This window comes from Eubalaena glacialis, chromosome 13 (assembly GCF_028564815.1).
Source record: "Eubalaena glacialis isolate mEubGla1 chromosome 13, mEubGla1.1.hap2.+ XY, whole genome shotgun sequence".
Taxonomy (NCBI): Eukaryota; Metazoa; Chordata; class Mammalia; order Artiodactyla; family Balaenidae; genus Eubalaena; species Eubalaena glacialis.
In genome coordinates, this window is record NC_083728.1 from 930,793 (window position 1) to 950,009 (window position 19,217).

Below are 19,217 nucleotides of genomic sequence, written 5' to 3' on the forward strand. Positions count from 1 at the left end.
CTAGTGGTCTTGAGATTTCCTGTCTGCTGGGCGCACTCCAGGCCCGCCTGTGGGTCTCCTTTCTGTGACGGGATTAGTTAGACTTTCTTGCAAAGCGATCACTTTCAATAAACTGGGAAATTGCTGCTTGAGCAGATGCCTCGTGTGTGTTTCAGACAGCGTCCCTTCCTCCGGCCTCACCCTGGGTAGAGGGGGCCAGAGAGTAACCCCCACCCCCAGCCCTTTGTGGCCTGGTTGCTGGCCTCCTCTCTGCCCACCGCCACCCCTGCCCATGGCGGGGTCCCGGCTCCGTGTCCCTCCCCCCGGGAGGCAGACACAGCTTTTGGAAAAATCCCGAATCTTTAATGTTACTCCTCGCCTGGTTCAGCCCAGACGTGAGACACCTGAGCTTGGCAAACACGGTACAAATGTCCACCCGGGCCCTCAAACAGTCAGGTTAAGTGCGGGCAGGGGCGCCCCCTTCCCGACACCCCTCAAAGTGCATCGAGGACGGCCCCGTGTGGCCCCAGAGCGGGGCCCGTCACACGCCTGACAAGTCCAGGGCCGACAGGTGGGGGGCGGCCACCCCTGGGGACCCCAGGCCAAGGGGACAGCTGTGAGGTTTGGCATTAGTGCAAAAGGCCAAGAGGCTGGTTTCTTCAGAGGCACTTTGAGTGGTGGGGACCATCCCCCACCGGTTAAAAAGAAGACCCTGCAGCTAGGAGAGGCCCCGGCGGGCGGGGCTCAGTCCAGGAAGCGTTGGCAGGCCTTCTTCCAGCGGCAGGCCGTGCACCACAGGTCCCGGTGGTCCATGCCATACACTTTCCGGCACTTCTTGGCGTCACCTCGGGGCTTCCTGGGGGGACACATGGGGGGCATGGGGTGCTGTCGGGCCGGGAGCCTCCCTGCCCGGTGCCTTCCCCGGCCCCTTTACACACACGCACCTCGGGTTGGCACCGGGCTTGGCGGGCAGGGCTGGCGCGCAGGCCCTGACCGGGATGGGCTGTGGCTCCGGGTGGACGGGTGCCAGGCAGCCCTGAGAGGAGACACTGCTGTGGCCTCGCACCCCTCCAGAGCCACCCGAGGCCTCACCCACCTGGTAAGCGTGGTCACTGGGGCACACCTGGGGGGCGGGCAGGGAGCTCAGCACCGGGGGCGGGGGCAGGGCGGGCGGGCGCAGCAGGCTGGGCAGGGCCGGGGGCTCCAGCGGCTCCAGGCGGGGGAAGGCGGGTGGCACGGAGGCCGTAGGGGACCCCGGGGTCAGGCCAGACAGCCCGTCGGTCAGCGAGTCCACACCGACATCCAGCTCCGTGTAGTAGAAGTCCTCCTCGCCGTCGCTCTGCTCTGGCTCTGCCTGCCGCCTGCTGGGGGGGCGGGGGGTGGGGTGCGAGCTGACGCAGAGGCCTGCCTGGCGCCCCCCGCCCCTCCCCCGCCCCTGGCCCCGCCGCACCCCAGGTGCACCAGACGGATGTGTCTCTGCATCCCTGACGCCGAGCTCAGCACCTTCCCGCAGCGCTTCCACAGACACTGGAACAGCCCCTGCAGCGAGCTCTGGGCGACAGGGGGCGGTCAGCCTCGGCGCCCCCCACGTCCACCCCGCTCCAAGGGCTGCCCTGGCTCACCTTCCTCTTCCTCAGGGCAGGCTCCCCGAACAGGAAGTGGGCTGCCTCAGGGGGCAGCGGGGGCGACGGGGTAGATGGAGAGGACTGGTCACTGGTCGGGCCCCAGCCCCCATCCCCGCTGCTGCCGCTGCTGCCCGGTGGCCGCACCGGGGCCTCCCTCCAGGGCTCCAAGCTGGGCTCTGCGGACACACACCGGCGCCAGCATCAGGACTTTTGGGGGCCACGGCTGTGCTGCAGACGCTGCTGGCTACGGGTCCCTGAGTGCAAAGAACCTCTTGGAGGAGGGAGTGGCCGGGAGGAGCTGACCACGGCAGCCCGGGGACGAGCCTCTCCAGCACAGAGAAGGAAAAACAGAAGAGTACGGGGTGGGGAGATGCCTGGCCAGCCAGGTGGAGATGGACAGGTCATGGAGGCCTGCAGGCCTGGGGCACTGCAGCTTTGGCTGCAGGGAGGGGCCATGGGGGTCCTGATGTCGCTTTAGGCCTCAGGAGATGCACTTAGAAGATGGTATTCCAGGTGAGCGGCTCTGCTTGCCCCACAGGGGCTGGGCAGCTTGTAGGGTCCTGGAGGGACAGTGGTCCTGAGCCCTGCCGCCACCCCCCACCCCAAGCCAGGCCTCTAAGTCTCACCTGTGCTGAAGGCTACAGCCGGGGCCCCCAGCAGGAGGGGGCTGGTGGACAGGCTTGTGAGGGCTGCGGCAGCCATGACCTCGTCCAGCCGGGCTTTTCCTGGGGGGGCTCTGGAGGAGATGGGGATGGGGGGTGGGGGGGTGGGTAGGGCCCAAGAAGTACTCCAGGCCCGTCCCCGTCCCAGCACACGTGCAGGCCTGGGCACGTGTGTGCACCCAGCTCCCTCACTCCAGAAGCCGGGCAGGAGGCCCAGCTCCACCTCCAGCTCGGGTTGCCGAGCTCCAAATCCCCAGGAACCACCGGGAACAGGCCTGGGCTGGGGTCTTTCCAAAGCCCGACTTCTCTGCAGCCTGGGCTTTGTTCCACCGTGGCTCCTTCAGACCCTGTTGCTGGACAGGAGTCTGAGGCCCCGCCGGTGGGGCCAGGCCAGGCCAGGCCCAGCCCAGCCCTCCCCCCAATCACACATTAACCAGGGTTGTGCAACAGCAGCTGCGGGCCTAGCGCCAGACCTGGGAGGGCGGGAGCAGCCAGCAGTCAGCAGCAGCCAGGGGAGACTGGGCTCGAAGCACAAGCGGGTCCCTGGGCCCCAGCGGGCAAGGCCAGAGCCCGCCCCCGCCTGCGCAGCCAGCCCAGGGTGTCAGGCACCTGGGAGGGTTTCTCTCTCTGCAGACAGGGCTGGGGAGACAGCCATCGGGGGCCCCGGGATGCCTGGACAGTCGATTCCACGCGGGCCTCACAGCCTCTTGGGCACAGAGGCTGACAGGCGCCCCCTCCCAGTTCTGCGCTCTGGCCCCCAGGGTTTGGGGAGGAACAAGGCATACTGATACATCGGTCATTTCTGCTTAACTCCTCCAGGGCTGGGGAGCCGAAAGGCAAGGACAGAAACCCAGTGCAGGATGCTGACCTGCCCTCCCCCGAGGCCCCCCTCGCAAGGGTGGGGTCTGGAAGGCTCCAGCCCGCGCCCCATCCACCACCCCTGCACACACAGGCGGACGGGTGCACATGCCCCTCGGCCTGGCACGCGAACCCCGGCTCACCTATGCCCTGGCACCGGGATGTGCGCCGACGGCGTCGGTGGCCCCGCCGCCCCCGCCCCCGGGGCCCCGAGGTCCGCGGCCCGCGGCTCCGGCTCCTGCGGCAGCGCGAACTCCACGGCAGGGCCCTGCGGACGCGGCCGGCTCAGCGCGGGCATCGGCCGAGTCCCCACCCCCACAGCCACCCGGCCCCGCTGGTGCCCGCCCCTAAACCGGCTGCGGCCGGTGCGGCCACGCCCCCTGCCCCGCCCCCGGCCGCCGCGGCGGGAAGCGCTCCGGGCGCCGGTCCAGCCCCGCCGGACCCACGGACACGCGCGGCGACGCGCCGCCCCCGCCCGCCCCGCCCCGGGGCCCAAAGTTCGTGCAGCCCGACGCCATCTTCGCAGCGGGAACTTTGTCGGCGCCCCCAGCCCGGTACCTGCGGCGGCGCGGGCACCGACACGGGCGCGGCCGCGGGGTCCCGGCCGGCGGCGCGGAGTGGGGGGCGCCCGCAGCCCGGGCCGGGCGCCGGGGGGCGCTCGGCCTCCATGGCCGGCCGGGTACCGAGGCTGCAGCGGCGAGGGCGGACGCTCCGGACGCGGCCCCGGGCCGGGCCGGGCCGGGCTGGGCCGGGCTGGCCGGGCCACCGACCCCCGCCCTGGATCGGCCGCCGCCCGCGCCGCGCCGCCCGGAGGCTGCCGGCCGGCCCCGCCCCCTCCTCGCGGCCGGAGGCCCCGCCCGCCCCGCGTCCATTGGCCCGCCCCGCGCCCATTGGCCCGCCCCGCCCCGCGCCCATTGGCCCGCCCCGCGACCACACCCCGCCCCTGGCCGGCTGCTCCCGCGCTGGCTGCTCCCGCGCCGGTCCGGGAGGGGGCCCAGCTTGTGCCGCCCGCCCGCCCGACGGCCCCCGCCCCGGCGCCCCCGTCTTCCTCGAGGGGTGCCTGTGCGCGAGCTGCCGGACCCGGGAGGAGGCCGCGTCTCCTTGGCGGGCTTCCCGGGAGCAGGTTATTCTTTAACGCACGACTGCCCACCTCCCGCGCCCCTTATGTAACTCCAGGGGCTGGGTGGCGGAGCCTTTCCTGTCGTTCAGGGTTCAGGTCCCACCCTGGGGTAGCCACCCTGCGGGCCGGCTCACCGCTCGGAGGAGCCCCTCGGCCTGAGGACCGCCCGCCAGGGCTTGCCTCCCTCCCCACTCGGTCTTCTGAGCCCGACCAGCCGGCGGCCCCAGGTGACAGGGCGCTGGCACCCAGCACCCCCAGCGGGAGGAAGCCCGTTCCCAAGGAGAGGTTTTCACTCCTTCCAGAGCCCACCCCGCCAAGCCTCCCAGGCTTTCAAGAAGAGCAGGCTGAGGTATAGCAGTGTTCATGCTCCCTGAGCTGGGGCTTTATTGAGGTCGCACCCCACTCTGGAGGAAGGATCATCTGTACTTGCGTGTTCAAGGCAGAGGGGATGAAGACCCCTCCCCAGGCTTAGACAGGAAGCAGGGGGTCTCCATGCCCTGCACATGTCCTCTCCTGGTAGGAGTTGGAGCTGGGGGGTTCCAGGTACCCAGGAGCCCCCATCTTCTGGATGCTCTCATACACGTTTTCCAGGAGGCTCTTGTCCATGCCCAGGCCCCTGAGAGGGAGGACCTCGTAGGCCAGGTCACTCCCCAGAGCCAAACTCACTTCCCCACTCTTGGGGTCTGGCTGGTCTGTGGAAGGTCCTGGGTCCCTCCTTTTAGGCTTGCTGACCCTGGAATACAGGATGTCCACCTGGAGAGAGGAAGCCAGTCCAGGGAGGGGTCAGCACCATCCACTCGGCCAAGGATCTGCCCAGTCCCACCCACCCTACCTCACACACTTCACTTCACCTGAGCAGCTGGGGTCGCCTCGACTTTCCCCTGCTCCAGGCCTTGGGGGCCCCGATCTGTTCCCGTGAGCTTCTGGACACACGCATACTCAGCCACCACGGGTATGGCCTCGGGACCAGGCCTGGCACAGCTGCTGGTCAGCTGTGCCCCTGCCCACACCCCAGAGGTGACTGCCAGCCCGGCCCTGGGGATGGCAGCCAGCCCCACATTGGAATAGGTGGCCTCAGGGCCGGTGGAGGGCGTGGCCAGGGGCAGCTCCTGGTGTGGGAAGGCTGCCGGGGGCCTGGTTGTCTTGCCTCTGGACGCCTCCAGCCATTGTGGGCACAGATCCATGCTGGCAGGCCGTGGGGCTGAGGGTGGGGGCAGGGCAGAGATTACTTGGGGGTCCGGGGACGCCTGCCCACCACCAGGCCCCGGCCCTTCCACCAGCTCACCTCTGCTGCAGGGCCGGCTGCGGTGCAGCTCATGCAGTCTGGTGTCCGACTTGCCGAGGGAGCAGTGGTGGGGTCGTCTCAGCAGTGAGTGGGGGCAAAGAAGGCTGGCCGGTCCCCTGCTGGCCCCGGGGACACCCTGACACTCACCGCTTCTGCTGGTGTTACACTGCCCTGCAGCCCAGACAGCTGCCTCTGTGCCCGCTTCCTGGGTGCAAGAGGGTCATCAGAGCGGGGAGGCAGAGGTGCGGGTCAGAGGCCCGTAGGGACGTGTGTGTAGAGAGCGGGTGCTGGGCCTGCCTGAGTGGATGCACGACATCCACAGCCAGAGGAGCAGGGCGAGGCACCCTAGGCCCCAGAGGGCAGGAGGGGCCGAGGGTACCTATGGCCTCATCCTGCGAAGCCGTGGATGGGACTGGGGGCAGAAGACAGGGTGCTGGGGGCTGAGGGACTGGGCACCAAACTGACAGCCCCACTTCTGCACCTTGTGCTGCCGGAAGGTCCCCCACCCACCCCCGTGCTCTGACTCAGCACACAGGAAACCCCAAGGCTCAGCAGCCCCTCCCTCCTATGGAGGCCGAGGGGACACAGCCTCGGTGCCCACCCTCCCGCCTCTGCCCAGGGGCTGCTGGTGAGGGGTGAGGCATGCTCTGCCTGGCCCCCATGAGGACCTGAGTTGGCAAGGATGACTCAAGTGATGGCCGAGCACGGGCAGTTGAGGAGGGGCAGGGCAGCTGGGACCTGGCCAAGGCCCCACTGTGGTCACTGAGGCCAAACCTGAGGGCTGGGGAGGCCCCCACATCACACCCCAGGCTAGCAAGCCACAGGCCACAGACTCACCTACAGCCATGTCCTGCCCAGGCATGGCTCCTGGCCAGGTGATGCCCCCTAGCTGTCCACTACAGAGACTGGCCCCCTGAGGGGCTGGAAAGCTGGGGGTCAGCAGGCAGGAAGGGCTGCTTTGGACACTGACCACCCCACCCCTGGCTCTCCATCCCTCCCCTCCAACTGCCCCTGCCATCGGACGTCCGCTTCCTGGAGTCTTGGCACAGGTGCCGGAGGTGAGGGGCCAGCAGCATGGAGCTGTCTCCGAAGGTGGGGGCCAGTCTGCTCAGACCCAGGGAGTGGGCTTTCCTCACCAGAGGGCCCAGGTCCCAATGCCCTGACCTGGTAGGGCCCAGTCTTCCCAGACCCCTGCCCTCAGCTGCCCTAGGAAGGCACCAAGGGGCCCAGGACCCTGGCCAGGCTGGAGGCCAGAGCGGGCACTCACCAAGGCTGGGGCTGGTGCGCCTCCTCCGCCACCTAGGGGGGCGGGCAGCTTGGGCACCTCGAGCCGCGAGGCCCCTGTGTCACCCTCGGCCCAGCTCCCCACCTCACTTCCTGCCCGTGCACCATGCCGCGTCTTCCCACGCAGCTGCCACAGCAGCCTCACCCACCTGCTGTGGCCCTGCCTGGGGTCTAGACGGGACTTGGCAGGGGTGTGCTGCGAGCTGGTGCTGATCGGAGGCCCTAAATCATGTTGTCTCCACCCACGATGCAGTGGGTGCATGTGGGCGACAAAACAGGCGGGCACGGACCCAGGGTGCCAACACCCCCTGCCCCGCCGGGTCCTCCTGCCTCAATAACGGCGCTCCCTCTGGGCCCCGCACAGCCATGGTCTCCTTCCATCACCGCAGCACCGGCCTCACCCGTCTATTGGTGTCAGGCAACGTGGGGGGCACCCTAGGCTGTGACCGCATCTGGGAGCGCAGCAAGGATGCCCGTCCTCCCGGGCCCTCTGCCTCTGGGCAGGGTGCTGGGCAGCACCCTCACTCAGGACCCCTCCAGCCCAGCCCCGTGACCCAGTGCAAAGACCCCTCCTCCTCAAAGTCCCCACAGCCAGCCGAGCCTCCACTAAAAGACACTGCAACAAAGTCACTTTAATGTCCTTGTTCAGGAGACAGCCCAGGACACTGGTAGGTGGGCTCAATGGTCAAGGAAGTGTCAGGAAGGGACCTGACAGGGACCCCTGCAGCCTGTCTCCTCTCAGCAGTGACCACACGCCTGAGGCCGGCAAGAAGGCCAACCGTGAGGGCTGGCCCCTCTTCCGGTGGCATCCTGTCGAGCGACAGCTGGTCTTCCTGAGGGCAGCGGGAACCGGGGTCCCTGAGCTCCGTCCACGCCACGTGTGGGGCCCTAGAACTCGGTCATCTTCTTGTGGGTGTCCGCCTTCCTCTGTTCCCTCTGCAGGCCCGCCTCCTGGGCCCGGAGCTGCCCCAGCTGCCGCTGGGCTCCCGCCAGCTTCTCCTGCAGCTGGGCCGCTGTCACGCTGTGCCTGGGGAGGGGCCCGCCATTCAGCACTGCCCATCATCCTCCAGCCCCTCCTCAGACCTGGCCCGCCGCCCTCAGGTCAGGGCGAGCTCTCACCCAGGCACCACGGGCAGGGGTGCGGCGTGGCTCGGGCAGGGCCCACACGTACCGGCCAGCATTGCGGGCAAGGGCCTCCTGGATGCCCCGGATGGCTCGCTGGGTCTGCTCGATCTTCTCCTCCGTCTGGAAGAGCTGCAGGCTCAGGGCGCGCTTGGCACTCCTGCTGGCGTGGTACACCTCCTCGCCACTCCTCCTCCCCGGGGGCGCCACCCCCGCCTCCAGGGCCCCAGGAGCCCCGCCTTTCAGCTTCTCGTTCAGGAAGTCAAACACACTGCGAGACGGTGGGCGGCCCCTAGGCCCGCCCCCTCTGCCCCGGCACTTTGGGGGCCTGCTGACGCCAGCCTGGCCGCCCCCGGTCCTCTTCTGCAGGATCTCTGCGCACTGGTCCAGCGACTTCCCTCGCGGCAGCACCACGGCGTGGATGGGCTCCACCCGGCCCTCCGCATGCCGGCCCAGACCTGGGGGTACACCGAGCTGGCACTGCCACTGGACTCTGGGGCCGTGCTGAGGGAGCCCTTCGCCCCCCAGTGCAGCACACACTCACCCTTGCCAAACTCGTAGCCCATCTTGGCGAGGAGTCTGGAGCCGATGCCCCGCGTGTGCACCTCCCAGCCGGCAAAGGCGGAGCTGCAGGTCCCGGGGTCAGCAGCACCAGGTTCCACCACTGCAAGCATCAGAGGGCAACAGCTTAACCCAGCTGGACGCGGGGCATCCTGGGCTCCGGCCAAGGTTAGCCCAAGAGCTCAGCTCTGGGCCAGGGCCAATCCCCGGCACCCCTGGCTCCCTGCCAGTTGCCCAGGGCTGTGTGGTGCGAATGACAGGCAGAGCCTGTGGCAGAGCCCAGCCCTCTCCACACTTCAGGGTCACGACCTGGTCACGTGGTGGCCCCTTTCCTATTCCCTGGAGGTGGGTGCCGCCGTTCCCCTAACAGAGAGCAGTACTCGCCTCTACCTGGCGGCTCAGTCCTCCCCTCCATCAGCATGGACAACTTGGCTAACAGATCCCAGGTGGACACCCCCCTGGGCGAGGGCCAGACACTGCTAGCCAGTTTCTCTGTCTACCCGCCAGGCCCCCATGCCCTGCAGGAAACCGTCCCTTCCTGTGCGTCCCATCCACTCCTGTGGCTCGCGTGGGACTGTCATCATTCTGGGTTTCTGCATTTGTAGGTCTCCGGACCTGCCCCAGACCCATCACGCACCCTCTCCTCTCCCCTGCCTGCTGTGGGGGCCTCGCGCCTGCCCCCCGCCCCGAGTGTGTCCTCGTACTGACCACAGTATGGGACCCTGCCAGCCAGGAGCCTCTCGGGGTGGCAGCAGCCATACCTCGAGCATAGCTGGGGTCGTCCACGTCACTGCCGTCTGAGTCAGAGGACCCTGTGGGCTCCGTGCGCAGCGGGGGCAGGATGCTGTCCCCCTCCACCACGGCCTCTTTCAACAGCAGAGAGTCAAACTTGACCGTGTAGTAGCCGCTGTCCACATCTGGAGGGGCACAGAGGCAGCAGGGCAGTGGCCTCAACACATGAAAGGAGCCACTCTGGAAGCTGGGAGCAGGGCAGGGCCAAGGCCAAGGCGGGGCCTTGCTCCTCTTGGGCGTGGGGTGGGATCCCAATGCCCAAACAGAGGAGTGGTCAGGCAGGACTAATTTGTGACACACGGGGAGGGCTTCCCAGAAAGGACCCCGTCAGGGAGGCCCTGGGCAGCCTCACCAGTGATCCGCGCTGGGTACCAGAGGCCATCCTGCCGCTTGGCCAGACACGCAGAGCCGGCCTGTAGGGAGCTCAGGTCCGGGTCCTGGAAGGGGCGCAGCTCATCCACAGAGACCACCTGCCCATGGGAGAACCTGCAGAGAGGGCCACAGGGATGCAGACTCAGACGCGGCCACCAGGGCCCCGTGAGCCGGGAGAGTCCAGTCTACTTGCCTGGACGCCACCTGGACGGGGAGACAGACACACACATCTACATCCATACCTGCTGAACACGTGTGTACATATGCCACACACACCCATGCACACATGCACACACATCCAAACAACACACACCCATGCGCATATACACTGAACACGCGTACAAACACGCAATACACCCACGCACACACAATATACACTGAACACACGCGTACACATGTATGCACACCCATGCACACGTGTGCACATATACACATCCACGCCCATACATGCATATGTATACACACATGCACACACATGCACAATACACCCACACACACATATATGCATGCATACATGTGTGCACAAACGCATACGCACACATGCGTACATGTGCACACACATATACACGTGCACACAAGTATGCACACGCACACATATACTCATGCACACGTGCACATACACACAAACATGCATGCACACATACGTACACATACACACATATATGCACACGCATGCACACTTACACGGTATACATAAGCACGCACCTACACACGTGTGCAATGTACATGCACATGTATGGACACACACACACTTGTGCTTGTGCTCTCACTCTCAGGATGGACCTGGGTACCCTGAGGACAAGATGCTTCGAGTTTCTCCCCAGCCTTCTGGGCTAGAGTCATGTACACACAGGCACACACACGGCTGGTAGACATCCTTGTGATGAGAGCTCCCTGGCGCCTCTCCACCAGATACAACAGGTCATCAAGGCAAGTGTGTCTGCGTGCTCTCACAGGACTGAGTCCTCCCCAGCCAATTAGAAGGAGCTGGTTGTAATAGTGCTGCCTTGACTTCTAGATGTCAGTGAAACAGTGAAACCAAAATGAAAACTGGGAGAGAGCGGGTGGGGGAGGAAGTGGGAACAGAGGGCTGCAACCTTTAACTTTGCCAAATAAAGACATGAAGCAACCACGCACACATCTCCTGCTGTGCCCCCATTTCAAGGAGGAAGCGGTTCTAACCCCATGAGAGTAAGCGAAGACGGGCACTCGCTCCGGACACACAGCCAGCCCTGCCGTGGCTGTCCTCCTAGGTGGAGTCCATGGGGAGAAAGGAGAGGAAACAAGGCATTTCAGTCACCTTCCACAAGCAGACAAAGGTGGCCTCGGATGCCTCCCTGGCGGGGCTCTGGCCAGTTCCTTCTCACCCCTGACTGTCCTCAGGCACCCAGGGTACCACCAACGGCCAGTGGCACCAGCAGCTGCAAAACTGGCCCACGTGTCCTGCAGTGGGCACGGTGGTTGAAAAGCCCTCTTCAGCCGAGGAAAGAGGCCCAGACTCGGTGAATTTGGCCAAACACCCCCTCAACACACCCAGACACCACAGACGCCAACTAAACCTCCCTGCAAGAATCTTTGGTACTCTTAGAAGCCGTAAAATTTGGTGTCCCCCTTAACCCAGCAAGCGCTTCTAGGGAATGACCCTAAAACAACAATAATGAAAGTATGTAAAGACTGAGCCAGAAGGATGTGACCCAAACATGAAAGACTCGGAAATAACCTAAGTTCCCAGCCATGGGGAGTAGTTAATGGCGTGTCCATGAAACGAATGTCAACCAAGAGCACAGGCAGCCTGATCAATGGAATGAAGTGCACCCAGGAAGAGCCTCTCATACAACAAAATTCATGCAGGACAGAGGAGGTGTTACCAACGAGGCAGGAAAAGACACACTACGGATTTCACAAGGAAAAAATTTAACATTGGTTTCCCATACAAAAAACCCCAACACCACCCCACTCGATCATCTGCTTCACAATATTCACGAAAATACACTCCAGAATAAGTAAAAACTTGAACCAGAAAACAAGCATTTAGAATGAGTATACACCACAACTCAGTTTGGTTTATCCCAGGAATGCAAGGGTGGTTCAACAGGTGAAAACCATTCAATGAAACAGAGCACATTAATAGAAAACCAGTTCGTCAACTGATACAGAAAAGATACTTGAAAAAATCCAACACCCTTACATGTTAAAAACACTCAGGGACTTCCCTGGTGGCGCAGTGGTTAAGAATCCGCCTGCCAATGCAGGGGGCACGGGTTTGAGCCCTGGTCTGGGAAGATCCCACATGCCACGGAGCAGCTAAGCCTGGGCGCCACAACTACTGAGTCCGCGCTCTAGAGCCTGCGAGCCACAACTACTGAGTCCACGTGCCACAACTACTGAAGCCCACGCCCCTAGAGCCCGCACTCCACAACAAAGAGTAGCGCTCTCTGGCCGCAACTACAGAAAGCCCGTACACAGCAACGAAGACCCAATGCAGCCAAAAATAAATAAATAAATGTATTAAAAAAAACCCAAAACAACACTCAACCTGATAAACAGCAACTATGGAAAACCCACAGCTCACATCACACTCAGTGGTGAGAGACTGGGTGCTTTCCCCCTAAGATCACGAACAAGACAAGGATGGCTGCTCTTGCTACTTTTATTCAGTGTAGTATTGGAAGTTCTAGGCGGAGCAATTAAGCAAGAAAAATAAATAAAAGCCATCCAAATTGGAAGGGAAGAAGCAAAAGTGGGCTTCCTTGGTGGCACAGTGGTTAGGAATCCGCCTGCCAATGCAGCGGACACGGGTTCGAGCCCTGGTCTGGGAAGATCCCACATGCCGCGGAGCAGCTAAGCCCATGCGCCACAACTACTGGGCTTGTGCTCTAGAGCCCGTGAGCCACAGTTACTGAGCCAGCATGCCACAACTACTGAAGCCTGCGCGCCTAGAGCCCGTGCTCCGCAACAGGAGAAACCACCGCAGTGTGAAGCCCGCGCACCACAACGAAGAGTAGCCCCCTGTTCGCCACAGCTAGAGAAAGCCCAAGCACAGCAACGAAGACCCAATGCAGCTAAAAAAAAATTAAAAACAAAGAAGCAAAAGTACCTCTATTTGACAATGACATAATTGTATATACAGAAAACCCTAAATAATCCACAAAAAAATCCTATTAGAGCTAAAAAATGAATTTGACAGTGTTACAGGATATAAAATCAACATACAAAGATCAGTTGTATTTTAATACACTAAAAATGAACAATCTAAAAATGAAATTTCATTTACAGTAGCATCAAAATGAATAAAATACTTAGAAATAAATTTAACCAAGGCTTGTGAACCACAGAACATTGCTGAAAGAAATTAAAGAAGACCTACATAATTGGAAAGAGATCCCATGTTCATAAATTAGAAGACTTCATTTTATTAGGATGGCAATACTCCCCACATTGATCTACAGACGCAATGCAATTCCTATCAAAATTCCAATCTTCTTTTACACAGAATTGAACAAGCTGATTTTAAAATTCATATGGAAATGCAATGGATCTTGAATAGCCAAAAGAATCTTGAGAAGAAAAAAAATGTTTGAGGACTATGTACTTCCTGACTTCAAAACTTACTACAAAGCTACAGTCATCCAAACAGTATGTACTGGCATAAACACATCCAGTCCATTGGTGTGGACCAATGGACTGGATGAGAGAACCCAGAAATAACCCCTCACACACATCAGTCAGATCTCGTCATGGGTGTCATGACAATCCAATGGGGAAAGGACAGTTCTTTCAACAAATGGTACTGGGAAACTGGATACCTACATGCAAAAGAATGAAGCTGGACCCTTACACCATTAGAGCATGTGATTTACAAGGGAAAAAATTAAACTTTTCAACAATATTTTATGTCAAAATGGAGTAAGTTGTATGAAATATTCAAGGAAAGTAATACGAGACAAGAATCTTATACAGCAAGTCCCCTACATACGAACCTTCAAGTTGCGAACTTTCAAAGATGCAAACGTGCCACTGCATGCCAGCTGTTGTACTGTACTACTGTGCTTTTCAAGGTACTGTAAGATTAAAAATGTTTTATTTTTTGTGTTGTTTTTTATTTAATGTACTTGTGTGAAAAGTATTAAAAGCCTATTACAGTACAGTACTATGTAGCCGATTGTGTTAGTTGGGTACCTAGGCTAACTTTGTTGGACTTATGAACAAATTGCACTTACGAACGCACTCTCAGAACAGAACTCGTTCGTATGTAGGGGACTTACTGTATTCACCAAATCTGCTCTTCAAGTATAAAAGACACAAACAGAACCTAATCAACATGCCAGATCTCCGGAAACATTATTCCTGTGAGCCCTTCCTGAAGAATCTACCAGAAAACGAGTCTCAGACAACCGAAACGCTAAAAAGACCCCAACAGATGGAATGATGGTAAGCATGAAATGCAAAGGTCCTTCTAGAACTAAGGTTGGGAGTAAAAGGGAAACAATGGCTCTAACGGCCACAAGATCCAACAATGCAGACCTAGTGCAATCACAAAGACAGAGAGAGAATGTGGGTAGTAGTACATGTAAAAATGCTTTTAACAGTTTTCAGTCATCGTAATTGAAGAATGAATGTTGTTATTCTGAGTATCCTGTGTGTGTAAAATGGGATAAAACAAATTAGTTATGGGTCCTTTGGAGCCCATCATTCCCTATGTCCTTGAGAACCAGAGTCCTGGCGTAAAGAAGGAATTACAGATGTGATCCAGAAAAGATTAAGTAGAAACACTGCAGTCCTTAATTTGAATTGAAAGTATCAGTATAAATTCACAAGGTATTTGTCCTTAAAAACATAAGTATGTGGTACGTGTATATATACACTAACATGTACATTACTGTGTGTCCACCTATATTTCCTAGCTCCGTCTGCTGAAAAAGCCTACAGTGATGAACCAACTAGCAGCAAAGTGCGTCCCAGTGCCCCCACTGTGGGTGGTGAAATACCATCTCCCATTAAAAGAAACCAGGGCTTCTTGGAGACTTGGCTGCCTTCAGGTCTGGGGTAGGAAGAGTGCAGATGACTGTGGGAAACCCTGACTCCTGGGGCTGTGTCAAAAGGATGTGGGAGCCAACCTGAAGGAGCTCCCACTTGGCAAGGGTGAAACAATTTGAGTTTCAATAAAGATCAGAATCTCCGTGGACTGAAATTCATCAAATATATTTAAATCCATCAGTCCATAAGGATATTAAAAATTTTTTAAAAGCCAATTTATCACCTCAGGATGAAAGAGAACCAATTTGCTATCTTGGAAACCAAGGCAACAAAACAGAAAAGTCCGGCATTATCCTGCCTTTTCCATATGATCTGTACCACTAGGTAGCCAAATTGTAGACAAGGAAAGGCATCTCTCTATAACGTTCGGCTAGTAAATGAACTGACAGAATTAAAGAGCTCTTTTTTGCAATCCACACTGTATCAGTGGATCTCGGTGTTGAGCACCGTTGGCAGCTATACATCAGGTGCCTCCTGACGAAAGCACAACACCTAGAGACATGCCCAACTGAGGGTCCTGAGTGTGACCAGGTCCCTGGATCCAGATGCCAGCCTGCGGTGAACACAGGAACATGCTGGGCTGCACCAGGGCGGTCGATGACGATCAAAGGGTCTGGTCCTTCAACAGTGAAACTGTGAGGCCAGGAAAGGCGGGGGTGGGGGGGCGGGGTGCAGACACAGCAGCCTTAAAAAGCGAGCAAGATTAAACTACAACGTTTACACCCGGCCGCACCTGAGTGACAAGCAACAAAGAACACAAGGAAGCGATTATCATAGAAGTCGGGAGAGTGCTTCTTTTTGGAGGAGGGAGAAGGCTGTGTTTGGGCTGAGGCAAACGCAGGGGCTCCTGGGGTAACTGGCAAATTTGTAGTTTTGATCCGAGCAGCGAGTACTAGGGTGTTACGATGATTCCTCATGCTATTTCTTTACTTCCTCTGTCTGATTTTATTTTACAATAACAAGATAAAAATTTGAAGTCCATTGTGTCCTTACTACATGTTAGCTACTGTTCAATATTCTTTTACTTCTATTAACGCATCCCGTTCTCCCAACAACTGTGAGAGACAGCCTCATCTCTGTTTTACGGATAAGAATATTGAAACATAGAGCGATGAAGTTAGAACAAATGTACGAAAAAATGCTCAATCTTGCTAATAATCAAGGAAATACAAGTTCAATCAAGATCACCTCCCCAGCTCTCAGTGGGCACGAATTCGCAAGTAAGAGAACGTGACCGAGGGTGACTACGGAGCAGACCAGGGACTGGGAACCGCACAGCGCACAAGGACAGAAAATGCGTGTGTTCTCCACACTGCTACACACCGGGGACATTCTCACCAGGGACAAAAGATGTGCACTAGGATGTTCACAGCACGTTGTTTGTAATAAATAACAACTGGGAAACTGGACTTCCCTGGTGGCGCAGTGGTTAAGAATCCGCCTGCCAATGCAGGGGACACAGGTTTGAGCCCTGGTCCGGGAAGATCCCACGTGCCACGGAGCAACTAAGCCTGTGCGCCACAACTACTGAGCCTGTGCTCTACAGCCCACGAGCTACAACTGCTGAGCCCATGTGCCGCAACTACTGAGCCTGTGCTCTACAGCCCGTGCTCCGCAACAAGAGAAGCCACCACAATAAGAGGCCCGTGCACCTCAACGAAAAGTAGCCCCCGCTCGCTGCAACTAGAGAAAGCCCATGCACAGCAACGAAGACCCAATGCAACCAAAAATAAATAAATAAATAAATAAATTTAAAAAAACAAAACAAAACTGGGAAACACCAGGAGACAGAATAAAATGTGGCACATTCATGAGGAAAATAACACAGCAGTTAAAATGCACAAAATAGTTCTATAAATATCAACGTGGACTTTTCTCACAAACACGCTCTGTGAGAAGAGCTGCAAAACGAAGCATCCTGCATGCTAACCATTTAATTAGAAAATAAGGCACAAATATGTCCTATTCACAGATACACGTCTATAAAGATCTCATGTACACTAGAGAGAAACACACCACAGATGTGACAACGAGCCTCCCAAGAAGGGGAGGGGACTGCGACAGAGTGGTGGGTCACAGGGTGCTTCAACACTGTCTATTTTATCTTTAAAATAAAATTTTCAATAAGTAAATTTTAAAAATCCAAAGCAAATGCAAGAAAGTAACTATGAGACCCGGGAGGTGGTGAGGGGCATGTTCGCGGGCTGCATGGGCCGGGCCTAAAGCTGACGGCAGGCGGCAGCGGAGAGCACGGCAGAGGGGAGCCGGCTCGTCTCAGCCTGGCTGCCTGGGAGGCCCAGCGGCCACAGCAGCCACACGGCCTACCTGGCGGGCCTGCTGCCAGGGGAGTTAACACGCATGAAACCCTTGGAACAGTGCCTGCCCAGAGGACGCAGCACAGGGACACGTTAGTTCTCATCCCCACACAGGACATGGCAAAGGGACGGGGAGGAACCCTCCAGAGGGACCAGTGGCAGAAAGGATGGAGGGCTCCCTCCTCTGCTCCTTGACTGTTTGCTGGGGATAGGGGTGCGCCCACCCTGTGGAAGCTGGAGGAGGCTGATGACTGATTTGTTGTACACTTTCCTGTATGCAAGCTACGCCTTTCACAAAACTTACAGGGAAAGAAAGGAAAAAAGGGGGAAATGTAGCAAGTAAGACTTTGGGCCCAGCAAGAATCTATAAAGAAATAAGACAACAGAAGAACTGAAGGAAGTTACCCTGGACTATTGGCTAAAAAAGAAAATCATCTACTGGAAATCTCAGTAAGTATTCTTTGCAGAGAAAAAGTAAAAAGAAAGTTAAAGTCATGTGCTTAAGCAAAAAGCAACATCATTACAACTGTGGAAATTTGAATAGAAACAAAGTATTGCCGTTAAATTCTGTAGGTGTGACGACTGACATGAAAATAGTTCTTAAAATCACACCCTTATTACTTAGGTTAGGGTGATATCCTGAAGTACTTAGAAGTGAAAAGCCCAGTAATTTCTACAACTTGCTTTAAGGTAATCCAGAGGCAGGAAGAGTTGAAACAAGACTGGCACGACCTTGATGCACAATGACGCCTGAAGCTGGAGCACGGGCAGCCTATACACTACTCCCTCTAACTTCGTATCTGTTCGACAACTTCTATAATAAAAGTAAATTTTAAAAGTTTCATTCTGAAGAATAAAACTGGTGATGGGGGCGGGGGGGGGGGAGTCCATTCTTTTCAACATCAGCCCTTCCATACTTCTTCATCTACCCGAGAAAAATCCAAGTAAACACCTAAACAAGGACACTGCTAGAAGAATCCCCTGCCCCCCAAGTTCTCTTCTTGTCAGCACTCTGCTGGGCAAAGAACGACAAAACTTCAAAGCCCAGAGGGCCCACCTAACCCCTGATCCTGTCTGCAATCCACACCCCCCCACGCCCCCAGGGGCCCGAGGAACCCAGGCCTTACCTGCAGCTCTCCTGGAAACGGCACTTCCCCTCCAGGAAGAACGGGCAAGGCTTCAGGGACTTGTGAGTGGGGTAGAGATAGAGTACGCGCACGCCCGGGGAGCCGTCATCCGCCTCCTCGGTGCCCACGATCATGGCGTTGTGATACTCCAGGGTGCCCCAGGCACTGTAGTAGGGGGCGTTCACCTTCCTCCCACTCAGCTCTGCCCCGTCCTCGTCCTCCCCCTCGTCCTCCTCCTGCCCAGGCTCCGTGGGTCCTGGCCCGGTCTCTCTCATAGGAACAGTCTCCAGTTCTGCCTCGGGGGCTACTGGCACCTCCACTGCCTCAGCAATGGCGTTCTGGAAAGCCAAGTACTCAGCATCCTCCTGGGCTGGGCGCTCTCCATCCAGCGCTGCCAGCAGCTTGCTCTTCCTGACGGACACCAGGCTGGCCTCAGTGAGCTCGATCAGCTCCTTCAGGTCCCCCTGCAGCTGGCGCAGGTCTGCCAGCTCCGAGGGATCCAGACCAGCACCCAGAGCCAGCTCCACCTGCTGCAGCTGCGCGTCGTAGGTCCGGAGAGCGGTCTGCAGGCTCTCCTCGTCCATCCTGTTGGGAGGGGCCGGGTCCCTGGGTCCTCAGAGGGGAGGCGTGGGAGCCAGAGCTGCGGGGAAGAGAAGCCGGATGAACCGGGACCGGCAGTCCCCGCGAGGCCGGCACTGAGCGCTGGCCAACCGCCGCCCTCGGCGGACAGCCTGCGGAACCGTGAACCGCCCTGCCTCCCGTTTGGGCCGAGAGAAGTTTCCAGCTCCGAGAAAAAGAACCAGAGCCAGCCCTTGGCCGCTGACCTCACGGCCTCCGCTCCCTTCCCGGGAGCTGCCGTCAAGTTCCTCCGGGGTCTCTGCGTCCCAGCCCAATGCCCCCGGCCGGGCCCACCCCCCGGGCCCCGCGCCGCCCGCCCCCGTTCGGCCCTCCTCTGCGCCGTCTCCCGGCCGCCGCCACAGACGGCCTGCCGGCCTCACCGGCCAAAGCCGCCCGGCGCCCGCTTCCGCCCCCGCAGCCGACAGGCACTTCCGCCCAAGCGCCGCCGCCGCCGCCGCCG

The 19,217-nt window shown here is 58.7% G+C and overlaps 3 protein-coding genes across 4 annotated transcripts; all 3 read right to left on the bottom strand.

The window, feature by feature from the left end:
- Positions 1-320: 320 nt before the first annotated feature.
- Positions 321-3,996, bottom strand: SLC2A4RG (SLC2A4 regulator). Its single transcript, XM_061208222.1, is given in 9 exon segments — positions 321-835; positions 924-1,015; positions 1,103-1,340; positions 1,430-1,530; positions 1,602-1,780; positions 2,231-2,340; positions 3,268-3,392; positions 3,683-3,862; positions 3,865-3,996. Coding segments are annotated over 9 exon segments (1,269 nt in total). The 3' UTR covers positions 321-723.
- Positions 3,997-4,712: 716 nt separating this feature from the next.
- On the bottom strand, positions 4,713-6,024 carry LIME1 (Lck interacting transmembrane adaptor 1). The gene is given in 5 exon segments (XM_061208866.1): positions 4,713-4,997; positions 5,096-5,445; positions 5,530-5,618; positions 5,678-5,734; positions 5,823-6,024. Coding segments are annotated over 5 exon segments (879 nt in total). The 5' UTR covers positions 5,921-6,024.
- Positions 6,025-7,425: 1,401 nt separating this feature from the next.
- Positions 7,426-19,214, bottom strand: ZGPAT (zinc finger CCCH-type and G-patch domain containing). 2 transcript variants are annotated; one of them, XM_061207965.1, is made up of 7 exons: positions 19,138-19,214; positions 18,140-18,779; positions 9,641-9,774; positions 9,258-9,413; positions 8,480-8,599; positions 7,985-8,393; positions 7,426-7,840 (listed from the first exon to the last, which is right to left on the bottom strand). In XM_061207965.1, exons 2-7 carry the CDS (start codon positions 18,721-18,723, stop codon positions 7,702-7,704), a joined length of 1,542 nt encoding a protein of 513 aa, XP_061063948.1. In that variant the 5' UTR covers positions 18,724-18,779; positions 19,138-19,214; the 3' UTR covers positions 7,426-7,701. The 2 variants fall into 2 exon arrangements, with proteins under 2 accessions (XP_061063948.1, XP_061063949.1); XM_061207966.1 differs by lacking the exon at positions 19,138-19,214 and adding an exon at positions 18,964-19,057.
- Between the last annotated feature and the right edge of the window lie 3 nt (positions 19,215-19,217).

Excerpts from the sequence above, each read along its gene's own strand:
- ZGPAT (XM_061207965.1), bottom strand. The coding sequence starts at position 18,723 with ATGGACGAGGAGAGCCTGCAGACCGCTCTCCGGACCTACGACGCGCAG. Across the intron at positions 9,775-18,139 it reads CGTTTCCAGGAGAGCTGCAG|GTTCTCCCATGGGCAGGTGG; the intron begins GTAAGGCCTGGG and ends CCCTCTCTGCAG. Across the intron at positions 8,600-9,257 it reads CGACCCCAGCTATGCTCGAG|TGGTGGAACCTGGTGCTGCT; the intron begins GTATGGCTGCTG and ends TGATGCTTGCAG.